The sequence below is a fragment of the Manis javanica genome, chromosome 11 (genome assembly GCF_040802235.1).
Source record: "Manis javanica isolate MJ-LG chromosome 11, MJ_LKY, whole genome shotgun sequence".
Taxonomy (NCBI): Eukaryota; Metazoa; Chordata; class Mammalia; order Pholidota; family Manidae; genus Manis; species Manis javanica.
The window spans coordinates 102,044,109-102,066,264 of NC_133166.1; the positions used below are offsets into that span (position 1 = coordinate 102,044,109).

The 22,156-nt window shown below is 50.1% G+C and overlaps 1 protein-coding gene across 1 annotated transcript; it reads left to right on the plus strand.

Annotated features, from left to right (window-relative positions):
• Positions 1-537: 537 nt before the first annotated feature.
• On the plus strand, positions 538-21,328 carry PM20D1 (peptidase M20 domain containing 1). Its single transcript, XM_017643570.3, has 13 exons — positions 538-792; positions 4,605-4,691; positions 6,183-6,415; positions 6,850-6,936; positions 8,008-8,141; positions 8,436-8,555; positions 9,348-9,423; positions 9,756-9,817; positions 10,062-10,140; positions 11,644-11,715; positions 17,000-17,168; positions 19,305-19,404; positions 20,617-21,328. Exons 1-13 carry the CDS (start codon positions 624-626, stop codon positions 20,738-20,740), a joined length of 1,512 nt encoding a protein of 503 aa, XP_017499059.3. The 5' UTR covers positions 538-623; the 3' UTR covers positions 20,741-21,328.
• The last annotated feature ends 828 nt before the right edge of the window (positions 21,329-22,156 follow it).

Here is a 22,156-nt window from a genome sequence, read left to right on the forward strand (position 1 = left end):
CTTCCTAAAAACCCTTCAGTCTTAATCTGCCCAGAGTTGCAAAAATCGCAGTGCTAACATTAGTATCAAAAACACTTTTGGCCAACTCTTAACCAGGGGCAAAGCATCTGAGCTTATTATTTCCAAGCAACATCTATAGATAGAGCAATACTGCTCCAACTTCAGATGAAATCAACCCAGGGACCCCGATAGCTCCACCGAAGAATCTGGGGGAATGGCAGTCAAGTCCTAAACTTCAGAAGAACTGAAAAGCAGATTAAGGTCTGATGCGCTGTTTCCCTTTTCCCCCTTAAATTTCGTTTGTTGTCATATAACAAGGAATTAGAGTATCTCAAAGCAGAAGATCAAGTGCAGTCTAGACCTGCCTCCGGCCTGGGACGCTCATCTGGGCTCTGCGTCCACCTGCTGCGAGGCGAGAAACCGCAAACCCCCAAAAGACCTTGCGGACCTGGGGCGGGGCCTTCCGCTCGATAGAGCGTCTCGCAGCTCCAGGCGAGCGACGATTGGTCAGGTCCGGGGATGGGGTGGGGCCAAGTCCGTTGCGGGGATTGAAGCAGAGGCCCGGTAGGAGGGCCGGCTGGTCCAGCCTGCAGCCGCCGACGGGCCGCGGGACGCGGAGAAGCATGGCCCGGCCAGCCGTTTGCGCGCTTGCCCTGGCGGCGGTGCTGCTGCTCGGTGTCGCCACCGTCTCCAGATCCAAGGGCCTGCGGGGCAAGGAGCATCAGGGGACGCCCCGGATCCCTTCTCAGTTCAGCCAGGAGGAGCGCGTCGCGATGAAGGAAGCTCTGAAAAGTGAGCCTGGGCCCCCTTCGGCCCGCTTGTGCTCAGATACGGGTTCTCTCCTCGGGCCACCCTGTGGCTCCCCTGTCCCGCCGAAGAGGGTTCGATACTCACACTCAAAAACTCCGGCGCACCTCCGCCCAGCCGCGTCCGCGCACCTCGTGCCCCGGCCTGGGGACGCCACCCTCCCCCCAGACTGGCTTCTGGGGACTCTGCTGTTCCCTGCGTAGCCTAGCTAGAAGCTAGCTTCACCTCCGCCCCCGCTGACCTGGCCGCCACGGGCCCTACCTCTTGATTGCCTTGAGGATTGCAACAGCCTTTAATTGTACTTTCAACCTTAGAACGTTTTCACTTCTGTTACATCTCTATGCCAAAAAATAAGACTAAATAATCTCAGTATTATCTCCCCAGGAGGGAAATTGAAGCTTAGGTCAGTTAAAAGATCTTTCCCAGGAGAGAGGGAGAGAGCCCTGGGTGACAGCATCTAGTACCAGTACTTGTTTATTTTTACTTTTGTTTTCCTTGCCTGAGGAGACATACCCAGAAAAAAATTACTAGGTTTGATGTTCAAGAGTTACTGCCTGTGTTTTATTCGGGGGGTTTTATGGTTTCAGGTCTTATATTTAGGTCTTTAATCCATTCCGAGTTTATTTTTGTGTATGGTGACAGTGATCCCGTTTCATTCTTTTGTATGTAGCAGTCCAGCTTTTGCTGAGCAGCACCATTTGTTGAAGAGACTGTCTTTTCCCCGTTGTATATTCTTTCTGCTTTGTCATATATAAATTGACCATATATGCGTTGTTTTATTTCCAGCTCTATATTCTGTTCCATTGGTCTATGTATCTGTTCTTGGGCCAGCACCACACTCTTTTGAATACCAAGACTTTGCAGTATAGTTTGAAATCAGGCAGTGTGGTAGCCCATCTTTGTTCTTCTTTCTCAAGATTCCTTTGGTTATTTGGTGTTTTGGGGGTTCCATATAAATTCTAGGATTCTTTGCTCTAGTTCATTAAAAACTGCCTTTGGTATTCTGATAGGGATTGCACTGAATCTGTAGATTGCTTTGGGCAGTGTGGCTATTTTAACAATATTAATCTTCCTATCCTGCCTTTGCTGTTTGCTTTTACCAATGAAATTTAAATTTTTTCCTTTCTCCTCGTTTATGGCCTTTTCTTCTAAAAGAAGTCCCTTTTACTAAGCCAGTTTAGTCCCTGAATAATAGCCTTGCTGGGTAGAGTATTTTTTGTTGTTGGTTTTTCTGTTTCAGCATGTTGCTATATCATGCCACTCCTTTCTGGCCTATAGAGTTTCTGCTGAAAAATCAGCGTGTTAACTAACCCTTATAGGTAACTCATTGTTTTTGTCTGACTGCTTTTAGAATTCTCTTTTGTCTTTGAACTTTGACATTTTAATTATGTGTTTGGGTGTAGACTTCCTTGGGTTCATGTTGTTTAAGGCTGTCTGTGATTCCTAGACCTGCACGTCTGTTCCTTCCCCAGGTTAGGAAAATTTTCAGCTATTATTTCTTCAAATAAGTTTTCCACCCCCTTCTCTCTCTCTCTCTCTTCTCCTTTTAGGACTGTTATTATTAAGATGTCTGGCGTTGTATTAGAGGACTCTTAACCTATCCTCATTTTTTTAATTCTTTTTCTTTCTGCTGTTCAGCCTGAGTTACTTTCCGTTACTCTGCCTTCCAAATCACTAATCCATTCTTCTGCATCCTCTAATCTGCTATTGATGCCCTGTAGTGTTTTAGTGTTTTTTTTTTCATTTCATTTATTGTATTCTTCATCTCTGATTCATTCTTTTTTATATTTCCTATCTCTTTGTAGACGGTCTCCCTGAGTTCCTCTCTTCTTCTCTCAAGTTTTGTCATCATATTTATAACCATTACTTTAAACTCTTTGTCAGGCAGATTGCTTAACTGTTTCCTTTAGTTCCTTTTCTGAAGTCTTGTCATGTTCTTTTGTTTCAGGTATAATCCCTCTGTGTCCTCAGTTTGTTTGACTCTATGTATTTGTTTCTACCAGTTAGGCAAAAAGGCTATTCCTCCAGTTCATGAAGGTGTGACCTTCTGTAGGAACATCCCCTGAGTAGATTGCAAATGCCTGGTGGTTTTTAGCTGGCTGGCTGGAGGCTATGTGGGAATGGGCCAGAGGTCTCCTGGATGGGTCCAGGGAACTCCTAGGTAGGCAACAGGCCAGGGCCTCACTCGCAGGCAGACAGGGCAGAGAGGCAGAGTCCAGGGGTCTCCTGGGTGGATGCCAGCCAAGGTCACATAAATGGGGTGGCTAGGGGTGTATGGGTACAGTCTGAGGATCCCCTGGGTTGGTGCCCAGTTGGGGCTATGCAGATGGAGTAGCTAGACATGGAAGGGTGCAGGCAGGATGAATCCGAGTGAGCACTGTGCATGAGTCCATGCCCTGTGCTGAATCTCTGACAGGCACGTTTGGCTGTGGGCAGGGAGGCTGCCTTCGTCACGTCAGGAGCTGGCATGTACACCCTCTCCTGCTCCCGCTCTTGCCCACCCTGTCAGTGTGCATGGGGACGTAAGGTTTCTCACCCGCCTCCAGTCCTCAATTCCAATCTGCACAAACAGTGTGTGGGGGTGGGGAGAGAAGTAAACAGTGGTGCTCACTGGCACCTCCAGTCCTAGAAAGAGTTCCAGCAGTGACCTTGACATTTGATGGGTGCTTCAGTTCTGAAAATCAGCTTCCTTCCATTATAGTCATGGTGGGCTTTTTGAAACCCTCCAGCTCACGGCGTTTTCCTCTGCCCCTGGGGAAGGGAAGCCTGTGCTGGGTAGCTCAGTGATACCCCTGCTGCAGGTCCGCACTGGCGGTGGGGTTTCCCCCGTTACCGTGTCTCCCTCCCTCCTGCCGCTTTTGATGCAGTCTCTGTATCCCTCATTGTGTACCAGGTGCTCACCCAGCCTCCGTTCTTCCCCAGGATGAACTGCTCCATGGGTGGGTGAGGGTTCGGTGTGTACGCGGGAGGAGGTGGGCTCAGGCTCTTTCTACACTGCTTGCTGCCTTGGACACTCTCCCCACCACTGTGCTTTTGGATATCTAATCAAATATTCTCATAATTCATTGTTTCCCACCCAGTGGTGTTTGCATTTGACAGTGGAACTCTTGAAGGATGTAGAGCTTTCACAGCTAAAGGAGGAGCCTAGTGGCGTTTCAGGAACTGAGAAAACTGGGTGGAGTGGATGAGATTGTCTAGGACTGAAGAGCTTGTTTGAGAGCTTCTAAGTCCGCCCCTTTGCAGGCATCATGTGCCCAAAAAGCTGGCTTTGGCTGAGAGATCAGTGAACCTCTGGCTGAGCCAGGCCGTGAGGATGAGGCTACTCACTGCACAGAAAAATACCCAGAGCCCCATTCGTGCTGGGAACCAGGGCCGTTCCTCCTGGGGTCCATCAAAGGGACAATGGTTTCAAGGCAGAGTGATACCGTAGAAGCAATTTGTAGCAGCTTCCCATTTAGGGCCAGGGTTCAAAATCTCCTGTACATCTTTCTGCATCCCCATCTTAGACTTTATTTTGCTTTAAGAACCGTACTGGCCTAAACAAACCCAAAAGACCTTGGTGTAAATCCCAGTTCTGTGACTTGTTGCAGGACGGTCTCGAGCAGCTCACTTGACCTGTCTGAGCGTATTTGGTCATCTTCAAATTAGGAAAAATTCAAAACCACTCCGTAGGGTAGCTTTGCCCTCCACAATAAGAAGCTGAATCCAAAAGAACATTTTGTGCGCAGAAGGTTGTGGGAAAACCAATGGTTGTTATCATCTGTGATCTTCCATCTCTGACTGTCTGACTCCGGTAGGTGCCATCCAGATTCCAACAGTGTCATTCAGCCCCAAGGAGTTGAACACAACAGCCCTGGCAGAGTTTGGACAATACATTCGTACAGGTCAGCTGCCAACTGTGGAAAGGGGTGGGAGAGGTAGCACTGGCGACATGATTCTCTTACAAGGGGATAAAGACGCTGACTGTGTGACTGGTCAGCAGACAGTCTAGTTCCCCTGGCCCTCTTTTGACTTTGTACACCGTGGGCAGGAAGAGAAGGGAGAATCTAGGAGCTAGAATGGAAACAAAGGAGGAACTATAGATTTTTCCCCTTAGAGAACTAAGAAGGCACACACCTGTTGGGTTGGAGTTTGACCTCTCCTGATCTTTGCCCTAAACATGTGTCAGTCAATAAATATGATATAATTCCTTCTTCCCAAGCAAGTGTCCAGTACTATGTCCCCTGATCCTCCCTCCCCTACTCCATACACACACCTACACACCTACACACACACATTCCACCTAGCCAGACCCCACTTCAGATACATTACTAACACATTTCTGAGTTTCCGTGCATCAACAGCTTTGTCCTCACCCTTGACCCCCATCACCCACGAGCTCAAGAACAATGAGTCCAGGGGAAAAAGGAGCCTTGGAACTTGGCTCCTCCCCATATGAAAAGCTCATGGAGAAGAGTGAGGCCATCATCCTAAACCAAATAAAAAACAGCCCCTCCAAAGCTGTCAGGGGATCGGGGGGCAGGGGAGAAGCTGGCATAGACACAGCAGGTGGCCCCACCTCCAACGTTCTGCGACAAGTTGGTCTGGGGTCATCCCCAGCAGCCACATGGAGGCCAGCCTGGAAGACTTACTAAATAGGAGATAAAAATAGGGAAACAAATGCTAGTGACAGGGAACTAGGTAAGTCTGGCTGACAAGATAAAAGCATATTCTCTGGTTTTTTGTTTTCAAGAATCCACAGAGGTATATGTGGATTCTCCCACCAAAGCCTCGAGGCCTCAAGGAGGATAAAAGCTGGCATATCCAAGGCCACCTGTTTAGACTCATCTATGACCTGAATAACCGACCCAGGGAACATCCAAACCTGCACACACAACTGTACAGCAAGCCCTTTTACTTGCTAGAACAATCTTTTATCTCCATATAACACTAACAGTGGGAGTATTGTTTTCCAAAAGAAAAGTGTCTTTTTCTTAATATAAAGATTGTGTTTGGTTGAAGTAATTTGGATCCTGAGGCCTACTAGACTCAAAATTTAACACACTACTAGTCTGCATAGCCCTGAAACATGTACTTGTAGTAATATGTTATAGGTCGGACCAAACCAGATTTTGAACTATTGACCATCATAATGGTGGAGTCTCGATATAAATGTTATGATGTAGTAATAGCACCTTAAAATATGGGGAAGAGGATTTTCAGAGATTGCCTGGGCAAAACAGGAATCAGACTGGCTTTGTCCCAGAAGGCTTCCTAAAGGAGGCCACATTTTTTTTAAAAAGCCAGGGGTGCATTTTCTACCAAATGGTAGGAGAAGTGAAAGGAAATTGTTAAATCTGGCTTTCTCTCTCTGCTTTTCATCTCTTTGCCTCTAGTCTTCCCTGCGGTCTTCAAAGCCAGCTTTATCCGACATGAAGTCGTGGGAGAGTACAGCCACCTGTTCACTGTCCAAGGCTCGGACCCCAGCTTGCAGCCATACATGCTGATGGCTCACATTGATGTGGTGCCTGCCCCCGCTGAAGGCTGGGAGGTGCCCCCGTTCTCTGGGTTGGAGCGTGATGGCTTCATCTATGGTCGAGGCACCATGGACAACAAGAACTCTGTGATGGTCTGAAATGCTACAGTCCTTCTGCCTTGGGGCCCTAACGATCCACCCAGGAAGCCGGTGCTCGGCTGATCCCTGGGAGGCAGGTGGTTATTGTAGAAAGAACCTTGGCTCCAGGACACCTGGGTTCCAGTCATCAGTTTGTCATTTCCCTATTCTGAGCCTTGATTTCTCCAGAAATAGGGATAGGAGTAGATAATCTCCACGGAGCCTTTCAGCTGGACATTGATAAAAGTTATGCTTTTCTCCAGGTGGTACAGATTCTGTGCAGAGCTAAGCTTCCCCAAATCCCATCACCCATTGTAATCTGTTCTCTTTAAAGAGTCTGTCCAAAGCCAGGCCACTAGCCCTGCTGCAGGCGCTGAATGTCTAGTGCCCTGGGACTCCCACTTCCATAGTAAGCCTTTTTTCTCTTATGTTGTGCTTCTGTCCCCCAGGCAATCCTGCAGGCCTTGGAGCTCCTGCTGATCAGAAACTACGTCCCCCGAAGGTCTTTCTTCATTGCCCTGGGCCATGATGAGGAGGTAGAGCCTCTTCATCCCATACTATCTCAGGGACCCCTGCCGTTTGGGGGGTGGGTGCTTCATCCTAGTCTGGTTCGCTCCTCAGCTACAGCATTTCCAGGATATGGTGTGGAGGTTTCCCAACTTCTCCGTGTACCTGTTGCCAGAACTATCTAAGGACCGTTACCAAATGCAGATTCCTGGGCCCTGTGCCATAGATCTGAATTTGTATTTTAAAGACTTTCTTTCTTTTTAGAACAGTTTCAGGTTCACAGCAAAATGAGAAGCAGGTACAGAGATTTTTTTTACCCCCTACCTGTACACATACACAGCCTCCCCCATTATCAACATCCCCCACCAGAGTAGAACATTTATTACAACTGATGAAGCTACCTGGGCGCACGATTGTCACCCAGAGCCCATAGTTTACATTAGGATTCACTCTTGGTGTTGCATAGCCTATGGATTTAGACAAATAAATAATGACATATATGCCTCACTATGGTATCCTATAGAGTAGTCTCACTGCCCCCAAAAATCCTCTGCTTTGCCTGCTCCTCCCTCCTTCCCGCAACCCCTTCCAACTTTCAGTCTTTTTACTGTGTCCATAGTTTTGCCTTGCAAGAATGTCATATAGTTGGGATCACAGGCTGTAGCCTTTCAGGTTGGCGTCTTTCATTCAGGGATATGCATAAATCTGAATTTTTAACAAGCCCCCTGCTTGTTAAAAATCTGAGGCAGGCAGGTGGTCTGTCAATTACACCTTGAGAAACATGAGTTCTTTTGATGGAGAACTAACAGGGAGCTCAATGGATGTGTTTTATTTCCAGTGATGCCATTTACTTTGGGCGAGTCACTTCATCCACTGGGTCCCCATTTCTTCATTTGGGAAATGAGGAGGTTTGTGCCCCTTCAACTCTGACATTCCAGGATTCTGTGAGGCTGGATTGTCTAGGGCCCTGCCTGCCCCAGGAAGGAGACTAAGGGGCAGGGGGGTGTTCTGGAGACCCTGGCTAAGCTGAGTGGGTCTCCACTAGCTCTCTCTGGAGGTCTGGCTGAAAAGGACTATGACTCTGTGCTCATTGTCTGCAGGTGTCGGGGACAAATGGAGCCCAGAAGATCTCAGCCCTGCTACAGGCACGGGGCGTCCAGCTGGCCTTCATTGTGGACGAGTGTGGCTTCATCTTGGACGATTTCATTCCCGGCCTCAAGAAGCCCTTTGCCATGTGAGTGAAGCACCCCGTCCCCCACGTTGGATGGTGTCCTCGCCTCGTTCAGGATGACACCCACCTGCTATCTCTCAGCCATGCTGACATGACTCTTTAGGTTTCTCCTCTTTCTTTCATCACCCTGAGCTTCAACCACCGGTTCTGGGCTCCACCTATCCTTCCTCCTCTAGTGTAGACCCTTGTAAGCAACAGGAAGCTGACCTGGCCCCCCAGGCCCCAGCACAGATGGGCCTGTGGGATAATTCAAGGTGGAAAGAAGCCATGAGGGCCCTCTCTGACCCTCTCCTGCAGGGTTTCAGTCTCAGAGAAGGGCGCGATTAACCTCATGCTGCAAGTAAACATGACGCCAGGCCACTCCTCAGCTCCTCCGAAGGAAACTAGTGTTGGCATCCTCGCCACCGCTGTCAGCCGGTAAGCGACACCCGGCCCTGCTCCCTCGCCAGACGTGGGGTGGAAGGCCTGACACTTTCCCATTTGAATTTGATGAGGCTAAGCTTCCTGCCCTGAAGCCGGGCTAAGAAGCCAGGTGGGAGCTGCAGGGAGGACAGAGCCATCAGTACCCAGGCAAGGGCCAGAACTCAGAAGAGGATCTATGCCTGACAAGCAGGGGCCAGCAGACAGCTAGGCCAGGCAGCTGGAGCAGTCCGAAGTCCAGAAGAGCAGCGAGGAAACACAAGCTGGCAATGACTGGTAGGGCTCTCTAACGTCTCCACCTGCCCTGGCAAGAGACAAAGATAAAGAAAAGTTGCTGGTTGTGGGTGAGGAGAGCTGGGTCTGTACCAGCAGAATTCACCTCTGACTGAGTTTTTATAGTAAAGGGGAAAGAATATTCATTCAGTTAAATATTTAACCATCTACTGTATTCAAGGCTTTGTGCCCAGGATGGGCGTGCGGCGGTGGGATAAAAAGCCCCTTTCCTCCAGGAGCTCTCAGTGAGCAGAGGAGACTGAATTCAGCTGCAGTGCACGGGTGATGAGAGACCGGCGCCCTGACTCCGCCTTGGCAGACGGGGACAGCTCCTGCTGGGGGGGTAGAGCCGGTCCTGCTCATGCTTTGAGATCTTCGAAGGGGCGGCTTGGTGGAGGTGAACAGGAGGCCTCTCAGCCAGGCTTGTTGAGCCATCCTGTCTTCCTCCTTCTCCTCTTCAGATTGTTGATCTTTGGCTGGGGTTGGGAAGTCCTGAGGACACCATTTCTCTTCCAGACTGGAGCAGACACCAATGCCAAACATGTTTGGAGATGGGCCATTGAAGATAGCACTGCAGCAACTGGCCAGTGAGGTGTGGGAAGGAGTCTCCCAGGCTCCTGGACAGCTTGGAAAGAGGAAGAAAGGGTGGCAGAGGAGTAGCCTTTAGAGTAACCAGAGGGCCCTTCTAACCAGACCTCTGGCCATTCTCACCTCTTTCCAGCCAGTGGCTGCACTGAGACCCACAGATCTGCCTGGTGGTGCTTATCTGACACCCTAAGACCTGATACACTGACACCCTTTTGGAGCTGGTTCCCCCTCCTCAAGGCTCCTGCTGAGGGCCCCAAGGCAGACCCAGGCCACAGGCACAGGGACCCCCACGCTGGCCTGTCTGAAATCCTGCTGACCTGGTTCCTTGCCTTTCAGTTTTCCTTCCCAACCAATATAATCCTGAGGAACCTGTGGCTATTCTGGCCTCTTGTAAGCAGGTAAAATTTTATCTTTTCTTCCCTCATATCCCCCCGCCCTGAACCTACCCACCCCCCAGTTCCCTCTCCTTGGCTTACTGGGGCCAACTAATTGTCCCTCAGCCACCAGACGCGACATTGAATTCACACACGGGATGTCCCTCCTGGTCTCAAAGATCTTCAAGGCTCAGGGTAACCCGCCAGCCCATTTTTCTCTACATTGGACAGTTCTTCCTAACATCTGACCTTCGTCCTTTTGCTTTAGATTAATGGAGAGGAATTACATAACCAACACACTGGTCAGAACCACCACGGCGCTTACCATGTTCAATGCCGGGCTCAAGGTAACATCTGGTCCTTCCTGTGCTATCCCTTCCTCGCTGCCTGCCCACCCCTCCATTCCTCGGCTTCAACTCTGGTTCCTCCTTCCTTCTCGGGTTATAGTTTGAATAATAGGAAGGCCCAGTGCTGAACTGACCTGGGCTGGGTAGGTTAGTAGCTCGTTAGCCGAGCCTCAAGAGCAAGAGTTCTAGCTAAGGTCGGCAAACTCTCTGAAACTGCTGGCCAAATTTTGTATATGTGTTTTCAGGGGTGTTTATGGCCCCCTTCAGGTTCTTTGAGTCTGGACCCCTTCAAAAAAAACAACCATGACACTAGTGTGAAAAGGAGTTACTTGGGAGTTAATTCTCGTGACCTATCCTCATTCAGCATGTTAATATTTACCTGGCATTCTGGTCATGTAGTCTAAAGGTTCCTGACCTTTCTACCACCAAGGATTGTTCTTGTTGTTCTAGATCACTCCAATTACCACTAGTACCAACAGCGCATCTTTGAGGAACACCATTCGCCTAGAGTAGAGTGTGGCCTTATGGTGCTGTAGTAATCTGCAGCCCGGGTTGAGTATGAGAATCAGTTCCTGGCATAACTGACTGGGGTGTCCGGTGTGTCAGCCGGACCTGAGCTGTCTTCACCAGCTGCCTAGAATGTTTACCAAAATAGTAGCACTATATCCTTGCATTTGAATGCTGTTTTTATCCACCCAGAATACTGGCACATTTGTTACCCCATTTGAGCCTCGTAGCAGCTCTGTGAGAATTATTACCCCAACTGCCAGTGGGGAAACAGAGGCACAAAGAGGTTGTTATTATTTACAATCACACAGCTAATTTGTAACAGCCCTGTTCTCCTGCCCCTAGTCTCGAGCATTTTTGCACCATATAGTTCAGAGAAAGATATGCACTTGGTGGTAAGTCTGTTCTCTTATGGCTTGCAAGGAGAAAGAATCCCTCCACAGCTTAACTGTCTTCTCCAGTTAGTCCTGGGTTCTTCCTGGTCAGGCAAAGAACAGAGTCAGATTTCACAATTGGATGTAGGAAAGCCCCCCACCCGAGATCCATCATAGTCACCCTCAGGGATCAGACACCCCGGATGGGGGCCTGCGGAGATGCCGAGTGCTCTGTCCTGAGTTAGTGCTAACAGTCAGTGCTGCAGACATGGCCTGGGCGCCCCGGAAGGAGTGCCCAGAAGACAGCAGAAGCCCTGCACAGGGCCAAAAGAGAGCGGTCAGGGCGCTCACAGCAAAAGCAGTCGTGCCCTGAGCAGCCTTCTGTGACACGCTTCAGAATCAAGACACATGAATGGCTGGCCCAGAGCAGAGACACACCACTCCCTCTGAACATCACAAGGCCCAGAGAAGACAAGGGGCTGACTTAAAAAAATGAAGCCCTGGTCCTTTAAGGCAAACCAGCTTCCTCTCCCCCTGCTGGTGCTAGTTGGCATTTCTCGGGCAGGGATCAGGTGTGGGGACTAGAGGTTGGCTGAGGACAAGTTTGCGGTTTTCTTTCTAGGTGAATGTCATCCCGCCGGTGGCCCAGGCCACAATCAACTTCCGGATTCACCCTGAACAAACAGTCCGGGAGGTACGTAGTCTACGTTCCTGACAACTGGTTCAGCAACAGGGAGGTGCAGCCTGTGGGAGTCTCAGTATCATATTTGTTCAATATTTTTCAAAGATGAATATCCTGTGCACCAGATACTTAGCTAGGATAGGAGAGCTCTGGTTTGGGGGAGCATGGGCTACTAAACATACTAGTAAGTGAGTAATAAAGGGCCTTTCTTCTAACCAGAGCTCTGGCCATTCTCACTTCTTTGAATACTAATAAATGATACTAATACTAATAACTGATATTGATAGCAGCAGAGAGTGGGCTTGCTTTGTGTTTGATGCTGTCCTAAGTTATACATATGCAATTTAATCCCCACAACCCTATGAGGCAGGAACTGTATTATCCTCATATAACAGGGAAAACAAAGGCACAGATCAACAGAGCAGGTGAGTGACATGCCCAGGATCACACACACAGCTGTCTAGTTCCGGACTCTGTGCTTTTAGCCACCACACTGCACTAGGATTGTAACAGGGCTGAGCACCTGGCTGTAGGACCACTACAAAAAGGGGACTGTCGTTTATCTCTGAGGGTCAAGGACATCCTTCCTGACCACTAGAAATTGGAGGTGGGATGTAAAGGACAGATAGGACTTGGCTAGAAGTAAGGCATTCAGAGTAAGGCTAAAGTGAAGTAAGGCTGATGAGTAGGATAAACTGGGGAGAGGTGATGGGGGTTGTAGTTTGGGATCAAGGCCTTGTATGCTGAGCTGAGAAGTTTGGGCTCGCGTCTGTGGACAGGAGGCCACCGCCAGAGGTCTTCAAACAGGGCTGTGATGATGCACTCAGACTTCCTTGTAGGAAGACGATGCTGGCAGTGCAGGGGAAGCTGGGAAGGAAGACAGGAGGCTGTTGCAACATCTCAGGCAGTGGGCAGGAAGGTCTGAACTGAAGCCATGGTTCAGGGCGAGGAGGGCACGTGCTGGAGTTGTGAGAGCCGTGGTGCATGGTGAATGTGGGGAGAAAGGTAGGACACCCCCAAGGACTTTACCCTGGGAAGTTAGCCAGGTGCTGATGTCTTTACCCAAGAATGGGAATTCTGGAAAGATGAGCAAGTTCGCAGAGAAATATAATGGTTTAGAGGTTCAAGAAGCTTATAATGTATTAGTAAGCAATTATAAATACCTCTGGTCTAGAGAGAGAATGAACTAGAGATACAGGCTGGGGCATTATTAACGTAATTGAAACCTCTAGAGTCAATAAAATCCCATGGGAAGGATATGTAAGATTAGGAGAGAAGAGGGTTGAGGACAGAACTCTGCAAAGGCCTGCCAAGAGCATCAATTAGAAATTATAAAAATAAATGTGTAATTACAAACTGTAGTGACAAAAAGGGGCTGTGAGAGAGTGTAACGAGGACGTAGGCCTTGTCTGGGGTGTCAGGCAAGGCTGAGCAGCTGCCATTGGAACTGAAAGCTACAAGGGTAAGAAGGAATTACACAAAATGTTTGGGTCATTAGGGAAGGCCAGCATATTTAAATATCAGGTTGAGTTAAAAAGAGTTCAAAACTTTAAATCTGATTTTTCAAATAATGATCAAAAGATGCAACCCAACCGTCAGGTGAATGGCGCATTCCAGAGGCGAGCAGGGTCCAGGCAGGTGGTGTTCCCTGGTCTCCGGAGCAGAGTGTTGAGGGTCAGCTGCAGGCCGACTTCCGTGGTCCTTTCTCCCTGACTTCTTCCCCATGGAGGATTTCCCTTGTCCCCACACAGGGTGGGAGGCAAGCCCCTCGTTGCAGAGGGCGGGAAGTGGGTTGACAGCCTGCCCAGAGTCACCCAGCACACAGGGGGAGCTGGGGCCAGTGCGAGCCCTGGGCTCTGCTGCTTTTCATCGAGTGCCAGCCTTTGTCCTCTCCCTGGGGGTTCACAGGGCCAGGAAGTCACTGAATTCCCCCCATTGAGCTTCTTTCCACCCGTTTTTTTTCCAGCCTCATTCCAGCTCCATGCCCTTTCCTAGGGCTGTTTCCCACCAGCGGGGGCTTTCATCTCCCAGGCCCTGGCCCTCTTCCCTCCTCACTGGTCCCCAGCCACAGTGGCCTTCCTTCCCGGTCTATCTGATGAAATCCCTGGAGGCTCAAGGCCCATCCTGCCCACCTGCCTCCAAGAGGAATGGAAAGCCTCCGCCATCCCAAAGCACACCCCTTTGTCCTGGCCATCTCTTCCCCTAGTGCCCCAGCTCCACGCCTGAGGCACCCTCCCTGCTGGCCTGAGGGTGGAGGGTGCAGAGCCTTGGGCTGGGTCTGGCGGGAACAGAAAGAGCTCCTGGGGTCGTCTTCTTCCAGCTGCAACTGGTTTCCCATGTTGTAGATGTAGGTAGGTCTCGAGCACCTATCTGTGAGGATCAGGGTCTCCAGAAATGTAATGGCTATCCTGGAAAAAGGAAGGTTTGTTCCAAATGGGCCTCAAGGAGGAGAAATACGGCCCCTGGGAGAAGTTTCAGGGAGCCCCCACCCAAAGGAAATTTTTGGAATATGGCATCTTGGCTGGTAATGAGCTCCTCAGAGGCTGGCGTCCGCCTGTCTAGAGTGTTACATACAGAAGGTTCCTTTCTTGCATCCTTCCTTCATCCGCCAAGTGCTTACTGAATGGCCACTGTGGGCTAGACTTGTTCTGAGCACTTGGGAAACCAGTGAACAAGACAGCCAAGATTTCCATTCTAATGGTGGAAGAGACAGCAGTGAGCAGGTAATCAAATCAAAGAACAAGGCGACTTTTTAAGAGTAAAGTACCACAAAGAAAATCATAGGATGCTGCGTCGCAAAGTGATTATAGGATGGGGGCCGGGCAGGGGTGGGGAGAGCTTCATTACTGTGGTCAGTGCCCTGAGGAGGCTTTTACACTGAGACCTGAGCAGGGGCAAAGATGTCGGGAACAGCATCCAGGCAGCAAGAGCACCAGCCTCTCTATTTTGGCAGAGGAGAGGTCCTGCTGAGGTGCCTCATACCGTAGTGTATCTGTAGAGCACGTGCACTGCCAGCGACACAACAAGGAGAGGGGTTAGAGGCTGCAGCTCACTATAAAGAAGACTTCATGACCAGGTTACTCACACAGGGAATGGATCATAACACGCGATCGCGAGCTTCCTGCCCCTGCAAGTGTTCAAGCACAGGCTGGGTGACAACCTGTCAGCCTTACACGGGACGGGAAGCTAGACTTGCTAAACTCTGTAGATGGTACCAAGTTTTAAGTGTCTGTCGTCCTTGCCTTCAACCAGTGTACCACTCCCTTGAGAGGAAAATACATACATAAAATAGAAAACAACGTAAGTTTGGGGAATGTGCTGTAAGGACTCAGAGAAATGGGAGTTCATTGTGCTCGGAAGGAACCTTTGAGGCCTCCCTTACCATGGACGAGACCCCCTCTCCTAGCCCCACCCTGGTGACTGATTACTGCCCAGGGTGGTTCCTCTATTCTAAGCAGGCAAAGAACAGCTAATATAAATTGAGTGTTTACTATGTGCCGGGAACCGGCCTAAGCACATCACACATACCAATTCCAGTAGTGGTCACAGCCACCTTACCAGGCAGGTGCCACTGTTAGCCTCGCGTGAACAGCGGAGCAGGCTGAGGCACAGAGGGCCAGGATCCTGCCCAAGGGCACGCGTCCACTCCATGCTCAAACTGTCTCTTCCCTCTTCTCCACCAGGTTTTTATCCTCCCTTCAAATTCTGGCTCAGCATCCAGATACTAAGGAGTCCGTCTTAAATGAACAGCACCCTGTCTCTGGCTGTATTCCGTGCCCCCCAGTTTGTGCAGACTTTGGAAGCAGTAAAGCTTCGATGTGGAGTCAAACAAGGTTTAGATACCCAACACAGCAATACTAACTGTATAACCCTGGGCAGGTCCCTAAAGGAGACAGCTCCCATTATTATTTTTTTTGGTTCACACCTTTTAAATCTCAGGTGTCCAACATTCATAGCATCCCTTTTGTGTTCTTGGTACTGGAAACAGAGGAATGAGATAGATGGAGCCCCTGAGCTGGAATCAGGGCCTGGCTCACCTGGGCTCGCTCTCACTGGGGGGGTACAGCCTGTGTGCCTCTCCAGTTTCTGGGACAGGAATCCAAGTAATTTCAGGCAGGGAGCAGCAGGCACAGTCCAACCCACCTTATGATTTGGGGAACCTCCCAGTGGGTCAAAGATATATATCAAGATTATATATTAACTCTTATATATGAGTATTCAGGACATAAATGCTAGAGTGAAAATAAGCTCTGGTAAGTGAATTCACACACACACACCCTATCTAATTAGCAGGGAATTTGGTTTGGCTTTAAATGGTAATTTCTAAGCCAGAGCAGGAACTTGCATTTCCTTTCTAGATTCAGCTCATAGCTTGCTTCTACAGGACACTGACCTAAAAGGGTTACTCTTGAAATAATGCCTCCCATTTATATGATCCCCAGCTACAGGACACCCCGCTTCCTAGGGCAGAGACCGTTCTATACCATCTGCTGATCATGTGGGTTGAGAAGACTGCGAGAGCTTTCCCTGGTGGCTTTTCCTGGGTGGGTTTGGGTGGGCCATCCTAAGCCAGCCTCCTGGTCATTCCCACCTGGCTGCATATGACCTGATGCTCAGGGTCTGGTCTGCATCCTGCCCGGGACCAGGACTTCTGCTGGGATTGAGCTCTAGTCATTTCAGACTGAAGTTTCCGGGAGCTTCCTCAGGTTCCTTCCTGAGGAAAGGAGGCAAAGAGAGAAAACCTGAATACCAGCTGCCTGACTCCTGACTTTGTGTCTGTGTGGAGCTCATCTTCCTGGCACCAGTGCAGTTGGTTACAAACAGGAAGTAGGGATGCCCAGAGAGGGGGAAAAAAAGTATGTGACCCTTCCACCACCGGGTGGTGTATGGGACTCTCCCAGATTGAAGGGAGGTCATCACATCTATTCCCCTGCCCCCAGATAGTTGAGATTCCCATTCTGCTGTCTCTTCTACAATTTGCTGTCATGACTCACAGCCCATGACTCAGAACCCAAGGGGAAGGACACGATTTCCTGACTTTCCAATTCTCCACCTGCATCATAGCTATAATGCAAGCCTGCCAAACACTTAACCTAAATCTACCATGCTGTAGGTTGCTTTCCAGGAAAACCTAACTCTTCTATATCCTGCAGCCAGTCCAGGAAAAATTGAGGTCCCACTGCTAGAGTCTCTTCTGTAAACTCCAGGGCACTGTCTCACTGGAGTGAAATCAGGACGATTTCAATTCATATGGTACTTCAGTGAGAAATCGGTCTCCCTTTGTTCACCCCCCAAGGTCCTAGAACTCGTCAAGAACATTGTGGCTGATGACCGGGTCCAGTTGCATGTGTTGGATGCCTTTGATCCCCTACCCATCAGCCCCTTTGATGATCAGGCCTTGGGCTACCAGCTGCTCCGGCAGACCATACAGTCTGTCTTCCCGGAAGTCAACATTGTTACCCCAGGTAATGACTTCATCAGCTGTGGCTGGAGAGAGGTGGGGGCTGAAACTGTTCCCTCCCGGGTGTCCACTGCCCCACCCCCACCCCAGCTGTTCAGCCTGGAAACATCTGGCTGCTTCCCCTCCTGATGGGACTGGAACTGTATTTTCCCCTTGGAGTGGAAGTGAGAAAGCAAACAGGAAAGAAGCAGAAACAATAAATTAGGTCAGTCAAGCCCAGGTCCTTGCCTAACCTAGGCCAGCCGCTCTGGCATGAAGGAGAGGATCAGCCCAGATCCCCGCTTCTCTGGAGGAGCCAGGGGGGTGGCCAGTGTCCCTCCAGTTTGGCTCTGATCTGTTCTAGGATAACAGCTCAGCAGCAGAGCTCAGAGCCCGCAGCCCAGAAATGCCTTCCAGCCTACCATTGCTTTTAACCCCCTCACCGCCGGCCCAGACCATCCCAGCAGCGGCGCCTCTCTGCCCCTCCCCCAGGCTCCCAGTGGACCTTCCAAAGCCATGCCACAGAGACAATGGTTCTCAAACTTAAGAGTGGAAAAGGATGACCTAACGAACTTACTAAAATACAGATTACCTGCACCCATTCCCAAAGATTCAGGTTAACCCAAACTGGACAGGACCCTGGAATCTGCCTTTTTAACACATAACCCTACAGATTCTGATACCAGAAGATGTGACAGTCTCTGGGGTGCCATGTGAGAGGGAGATGCTCTAATGCTAAGACATGTGTCCAGTTTCCTTTTATCTAGATTCAATCATGGAATCTCTCATTTTCTAAGCACATACTTAGGACCTGACCCTGTGCCAGGCTTGGGTCCTTAAACAGCATATATGAAATTCTGCATCCACAAACCCAGGTGTGAAAAGGCAGCTTGTTTTTTTAATCAACTTAAATCTGTCTGTAAGCCCCACTTCTCGGGAAATTCAACCTCAGACATTAGTGAGACCCTGAAGCACCAACCCCGCCTTGAATCAGGCCATCAGGGTCTTATATAGCAACATGGTATTGGAGTCCCTTGGCCAATGGTCATCCGTCCTTGTGGTCACCTCTGAGGCATCCATTGCCTAGCCCCATGGTCACTTTAGGCTGGAGACTTCCTCTGATTGCCTGGCTTGTTTAGGAAGTGGGATCTTTGACTCTAGACCTAAGACCCAACCTCCCTGAATATAGCAGGCAGCCATCCCCTCTGAAGTCTGCAACCTCGCTGGACTCTAGCCACAGACCAGGGCCTGGGTCCTCACAATCCAGGGACCCTGGCCTTCACAGTCCCCAGTTCTGTTCTCTTGCTCTTCAAATCTCCCTACCCTACTCTCTCACTTCCGGAGCACCTGCCATAATCCCATCAATGGGGTTAGGCTTTTACAGAAAAAAAAAGATAGAAGAAATCAACTGGTAGAAATCCCCAAAGTAAAGAATTGTGAAGGGCCTAGCTACCTACCCATTTGAAACCAGGAGCAACAGTGTTTGGGGAAACACAAAACCCCAAGTACCATCTCAGACCAACCCGCGCACTTTCCCCAGGGGGTCTGTCCCCAAAGAACACTCCTGCTGGGGACAAGTCACAGCCCCAGCGGGGCGCAGGCAAGCTGCTCCCTTCAGCAGAGTGGGAACCTGGAATGCCCCAGGGCTTTGCAAACATGAGGTCTGACTCTGGGGAGACAGAGCCATCCTTCAGAGGATGAGAATAACAGGAAACTATATTCTTCTTTAAGAGGATCACATTTTACAGCAGTAAAGTTCCCCAGAGGATGTTTATTTCTGACCTAGGCTGATACAAAGGAAAACTGAGGCGATAAAGAAGTGATATCTAGGTTCCTGAAATGGCCTGGTAGGGTATGAAGTGAAGATAATTGGCCTCCCTGGTCAGCAGGAGCGAGGAACTTAGCTTTGGGCCATTGGAGGGATGGCTCACAAATGCCCTTGGGAGGAGATTCCCATGCTTTTGGCTGAAGTGGGGTTTTAGTAAGGTTTTGAGAATGGGTAGCCTGAAAGAAAAATTCATAGCTGCAGGCTTCCAGGAGGGCCCAGGCATTGTGCTGTGGTGACCTAGGGGTCCTAATTTCCCAGGCAGCCCACCTCCCACCACCGCCTTGGCTTGGTCGCTCACATGAAGCCCCCTTCCTCTTGATCTGCCCTTTTTAGGTACTTGTATTGGCAACACAGACAGCAGACACTATACAAACCTCACCACTGGCATATATCGGTTCAACCCCATCTACCTGAACCCTCAGAACTTCCGTAGGTGAGTAAATTTAATGGGCTGAACAGCATGTGGGAGAGAGGAGATCTGTCTGACCTATCCCTTTCGTACCCCATTCTTCTGACAGTCCACAGATGGGGGAAAGCTGCGGTTTTCACAAACTAAGACAAAGACATTACAGAACCCAACTGGCCAGCTTTCCTCTTGCCTCTTCCCAGAATGTGTGGGAATCAGCTACTCTTTTTCACGGGTGGAGATGATAATCAGATGATTGGCAAGAACCTGGTGGAATTAAGACCCTATAATGCTAATCCCAGCTCTTTCTCCCTTTGGGGGAGTACTTGCCCTCTGGACCTCATTTCCTCCCACCCCCCCAAAAAAAGGAGAGACTCCAGAGCCCTCAAGAACCCTCAGGGAAATGCAGACACACTTGAGGTCAAAGGTAGGCACATGAACTGTCAGAAGAAAACATGCTACAGGCACCTGAGACACCATCCCTAATTGTAACTATGTGTGAATTACTACTTTATGGGTTCTTCAGCAAATGTTTAGTCCTGGGGTGGTGGAGGAGGATTTCCATTTATTTCTTTGTGCCCGGTCGCATCCAGCCCGGATTTCCCCATGGTCAGTCGGTGACCAGCAAAATGAAAATACCTGAATATGAGCTTAAGAAGGGCTTCCGAGGGTCTGTTCTTGTTGCTGAATGGGGCAGGGAGCAGGTGGCTTCCCTTTATCTCCTTTCGTGTTTGTGCTTATGCGTGTAGTTTCATTATTGTGCTGTGCTGTGCGGAGGCAGGTTGGGGGCATGACAGTGAATTCCTAGGTGAGGTTGAGAACCCCTGGGGTACCCCGGATGCTCTCCCTACCCTCTGTGCCCCTAAGTAATGTGGGAGCGAGTGGGAGGGTGGGTTAGAGATAAGGGAACTCTGACCTAAGAGAAAGAGAATTAGAGAGAGAATTTCCCCTCCGAGGAGAAGTTCCTGAATGGATTTCAGAGCAGGGAATGGTTTTGAACTTGCCGAGAGTCTATTACCGTCTGCCCCCACTGCTCTTTGCCGCGGGCACGGATCCTGGAGAGATGGCCGGCATGTCGGATGAGCTTGTGTCTTTCAGATGGCCTCTCCCACACTACCCACTTCCTATTGGAGGATCACAGGCCAGTGGCTTCGGGGGGATGTGAGGTGGGCGCTACTGTGTAATAACACCTGTGCTACAGCAGTTGACTCTGTCTTCTCCCAAATCTCTGTCCCTCAGCATCCATGGGATCAACGAGAAAATCCCAGTGCAAGCCTATGAGACCCACGTGAAATTCATCTTTGAGTTTATCCAGAACGCTGACAGAGATGAGGAGCCGGCTCCTCACCTGCATGAACTGTGAGGTCCAGGAGCAGCTGGATTAGGGGTGCCTGACCTCGGGTACAGGTCACCCAGGAGAGAAAGCCAGTACTGATGAAACTTTTGGTCAAAACCACGTTGTGAACATCTCTCCCAAGAATAAGTCCAGCGAGTAGGATAGCGCCAGCAGGACTCTGCCTTCACCGGTCCTCCTGGTAACCCCATCCCTCTGTGACCGCCATTTATCGCCTTTATTCCTATCTTAGTAGGTATCTGGCTTATCTGTCTTACACTGGTTATTTAACAACTCCTTCTTAAGGTTGGACTTAACAACAAATGCAGATTGGAAAAATCCCAGCCAGGTCTGACCTTCAGAAGTGTTTAATTTCAGGCACACTTGCCAGCTTGGCTTCTCCACGGCTTTTCTATTTCTTTTCGCTGTAATCTCCATTCCCTTTTCTCCCCCTCTTCCTGGATGTTAGGCCAGCCCTTCATCTGCCATCTCCTGCCGCTGCACCCTTCCTTTACCCTCTGATTCATTCTACTTCTGAAGCAGAACTTAACTCACACTGTGATGCCACCATAACTACCCCCAACAAAAAATTGGCCAAATAAAGTGATCTCAGCAGCATCAACTGGTTACTGGGGAGTGAAACCGAGGCAGGGAGCTTTGGATGAACCCCTGACCTCCTGGTTCTGGAGGCTGGAGCCTGGAGAAGAAAGGCTGTCCTTGGGTTCCTCTCAAGGGCTCCCAGGGCTTTGCTCCCTCCGCTGCCCCATTCCTGCCACCTGCTGCTACTGCCCCACCCTAGGAGGCCCTAATCTGTGGAAACATTTCCCTGGCACAGGCTCGCAGAGCTCCCAAGGGCAGGGCAGTCCTGCTCCCGCGTCTCAGTGGAGCCCAGGATCAGCAGGATCCTGGCCCAGCATCGTGCCCTGGCTCAGACCAAGCAACGGGAAGTGGAGGGCATGGGGCAGAGGAGGGCACAGGGCGGTGGGGACTGGCTTGGATTCCGCCCTAGCTGGCGGGGCGTGAGGAGGGGCAAGCTGCCCTCAGAGGATGACAGAGCTCCTGTCTTTTTTCTCTGCAGTCCAACCCTGAGCATATTTGAATCTGTTCAGTAGCTGCCAGGTAGGGGGGGGGCACTGGAACGGCAGCCCTTCTTCCTCAAGGCTGGGAGCTGTGCCTTGTGGATCACAAGGGACTTGGGTCACAGAGGGAGACACGGAGGGAGTTGAGACTTGAGAGACTCCCTCTTTTTTTCCTCACCAGGCAAGGACCCTCCCCACCTCCTGGGACCTGACAGCAGTGGCTCCTCCCCGCTCGCAGCCCCCCTGCCCACTCCTGCCCAGTTCCTCCCTCCCTCCCATGGATGTGAGCTGTTCCTTGGAGCTTAGGCTTAATGGGAAGCGTTAGAAACAGTGTGGGGATTATTGCAGCTCTTTTGCTTACTCCCTA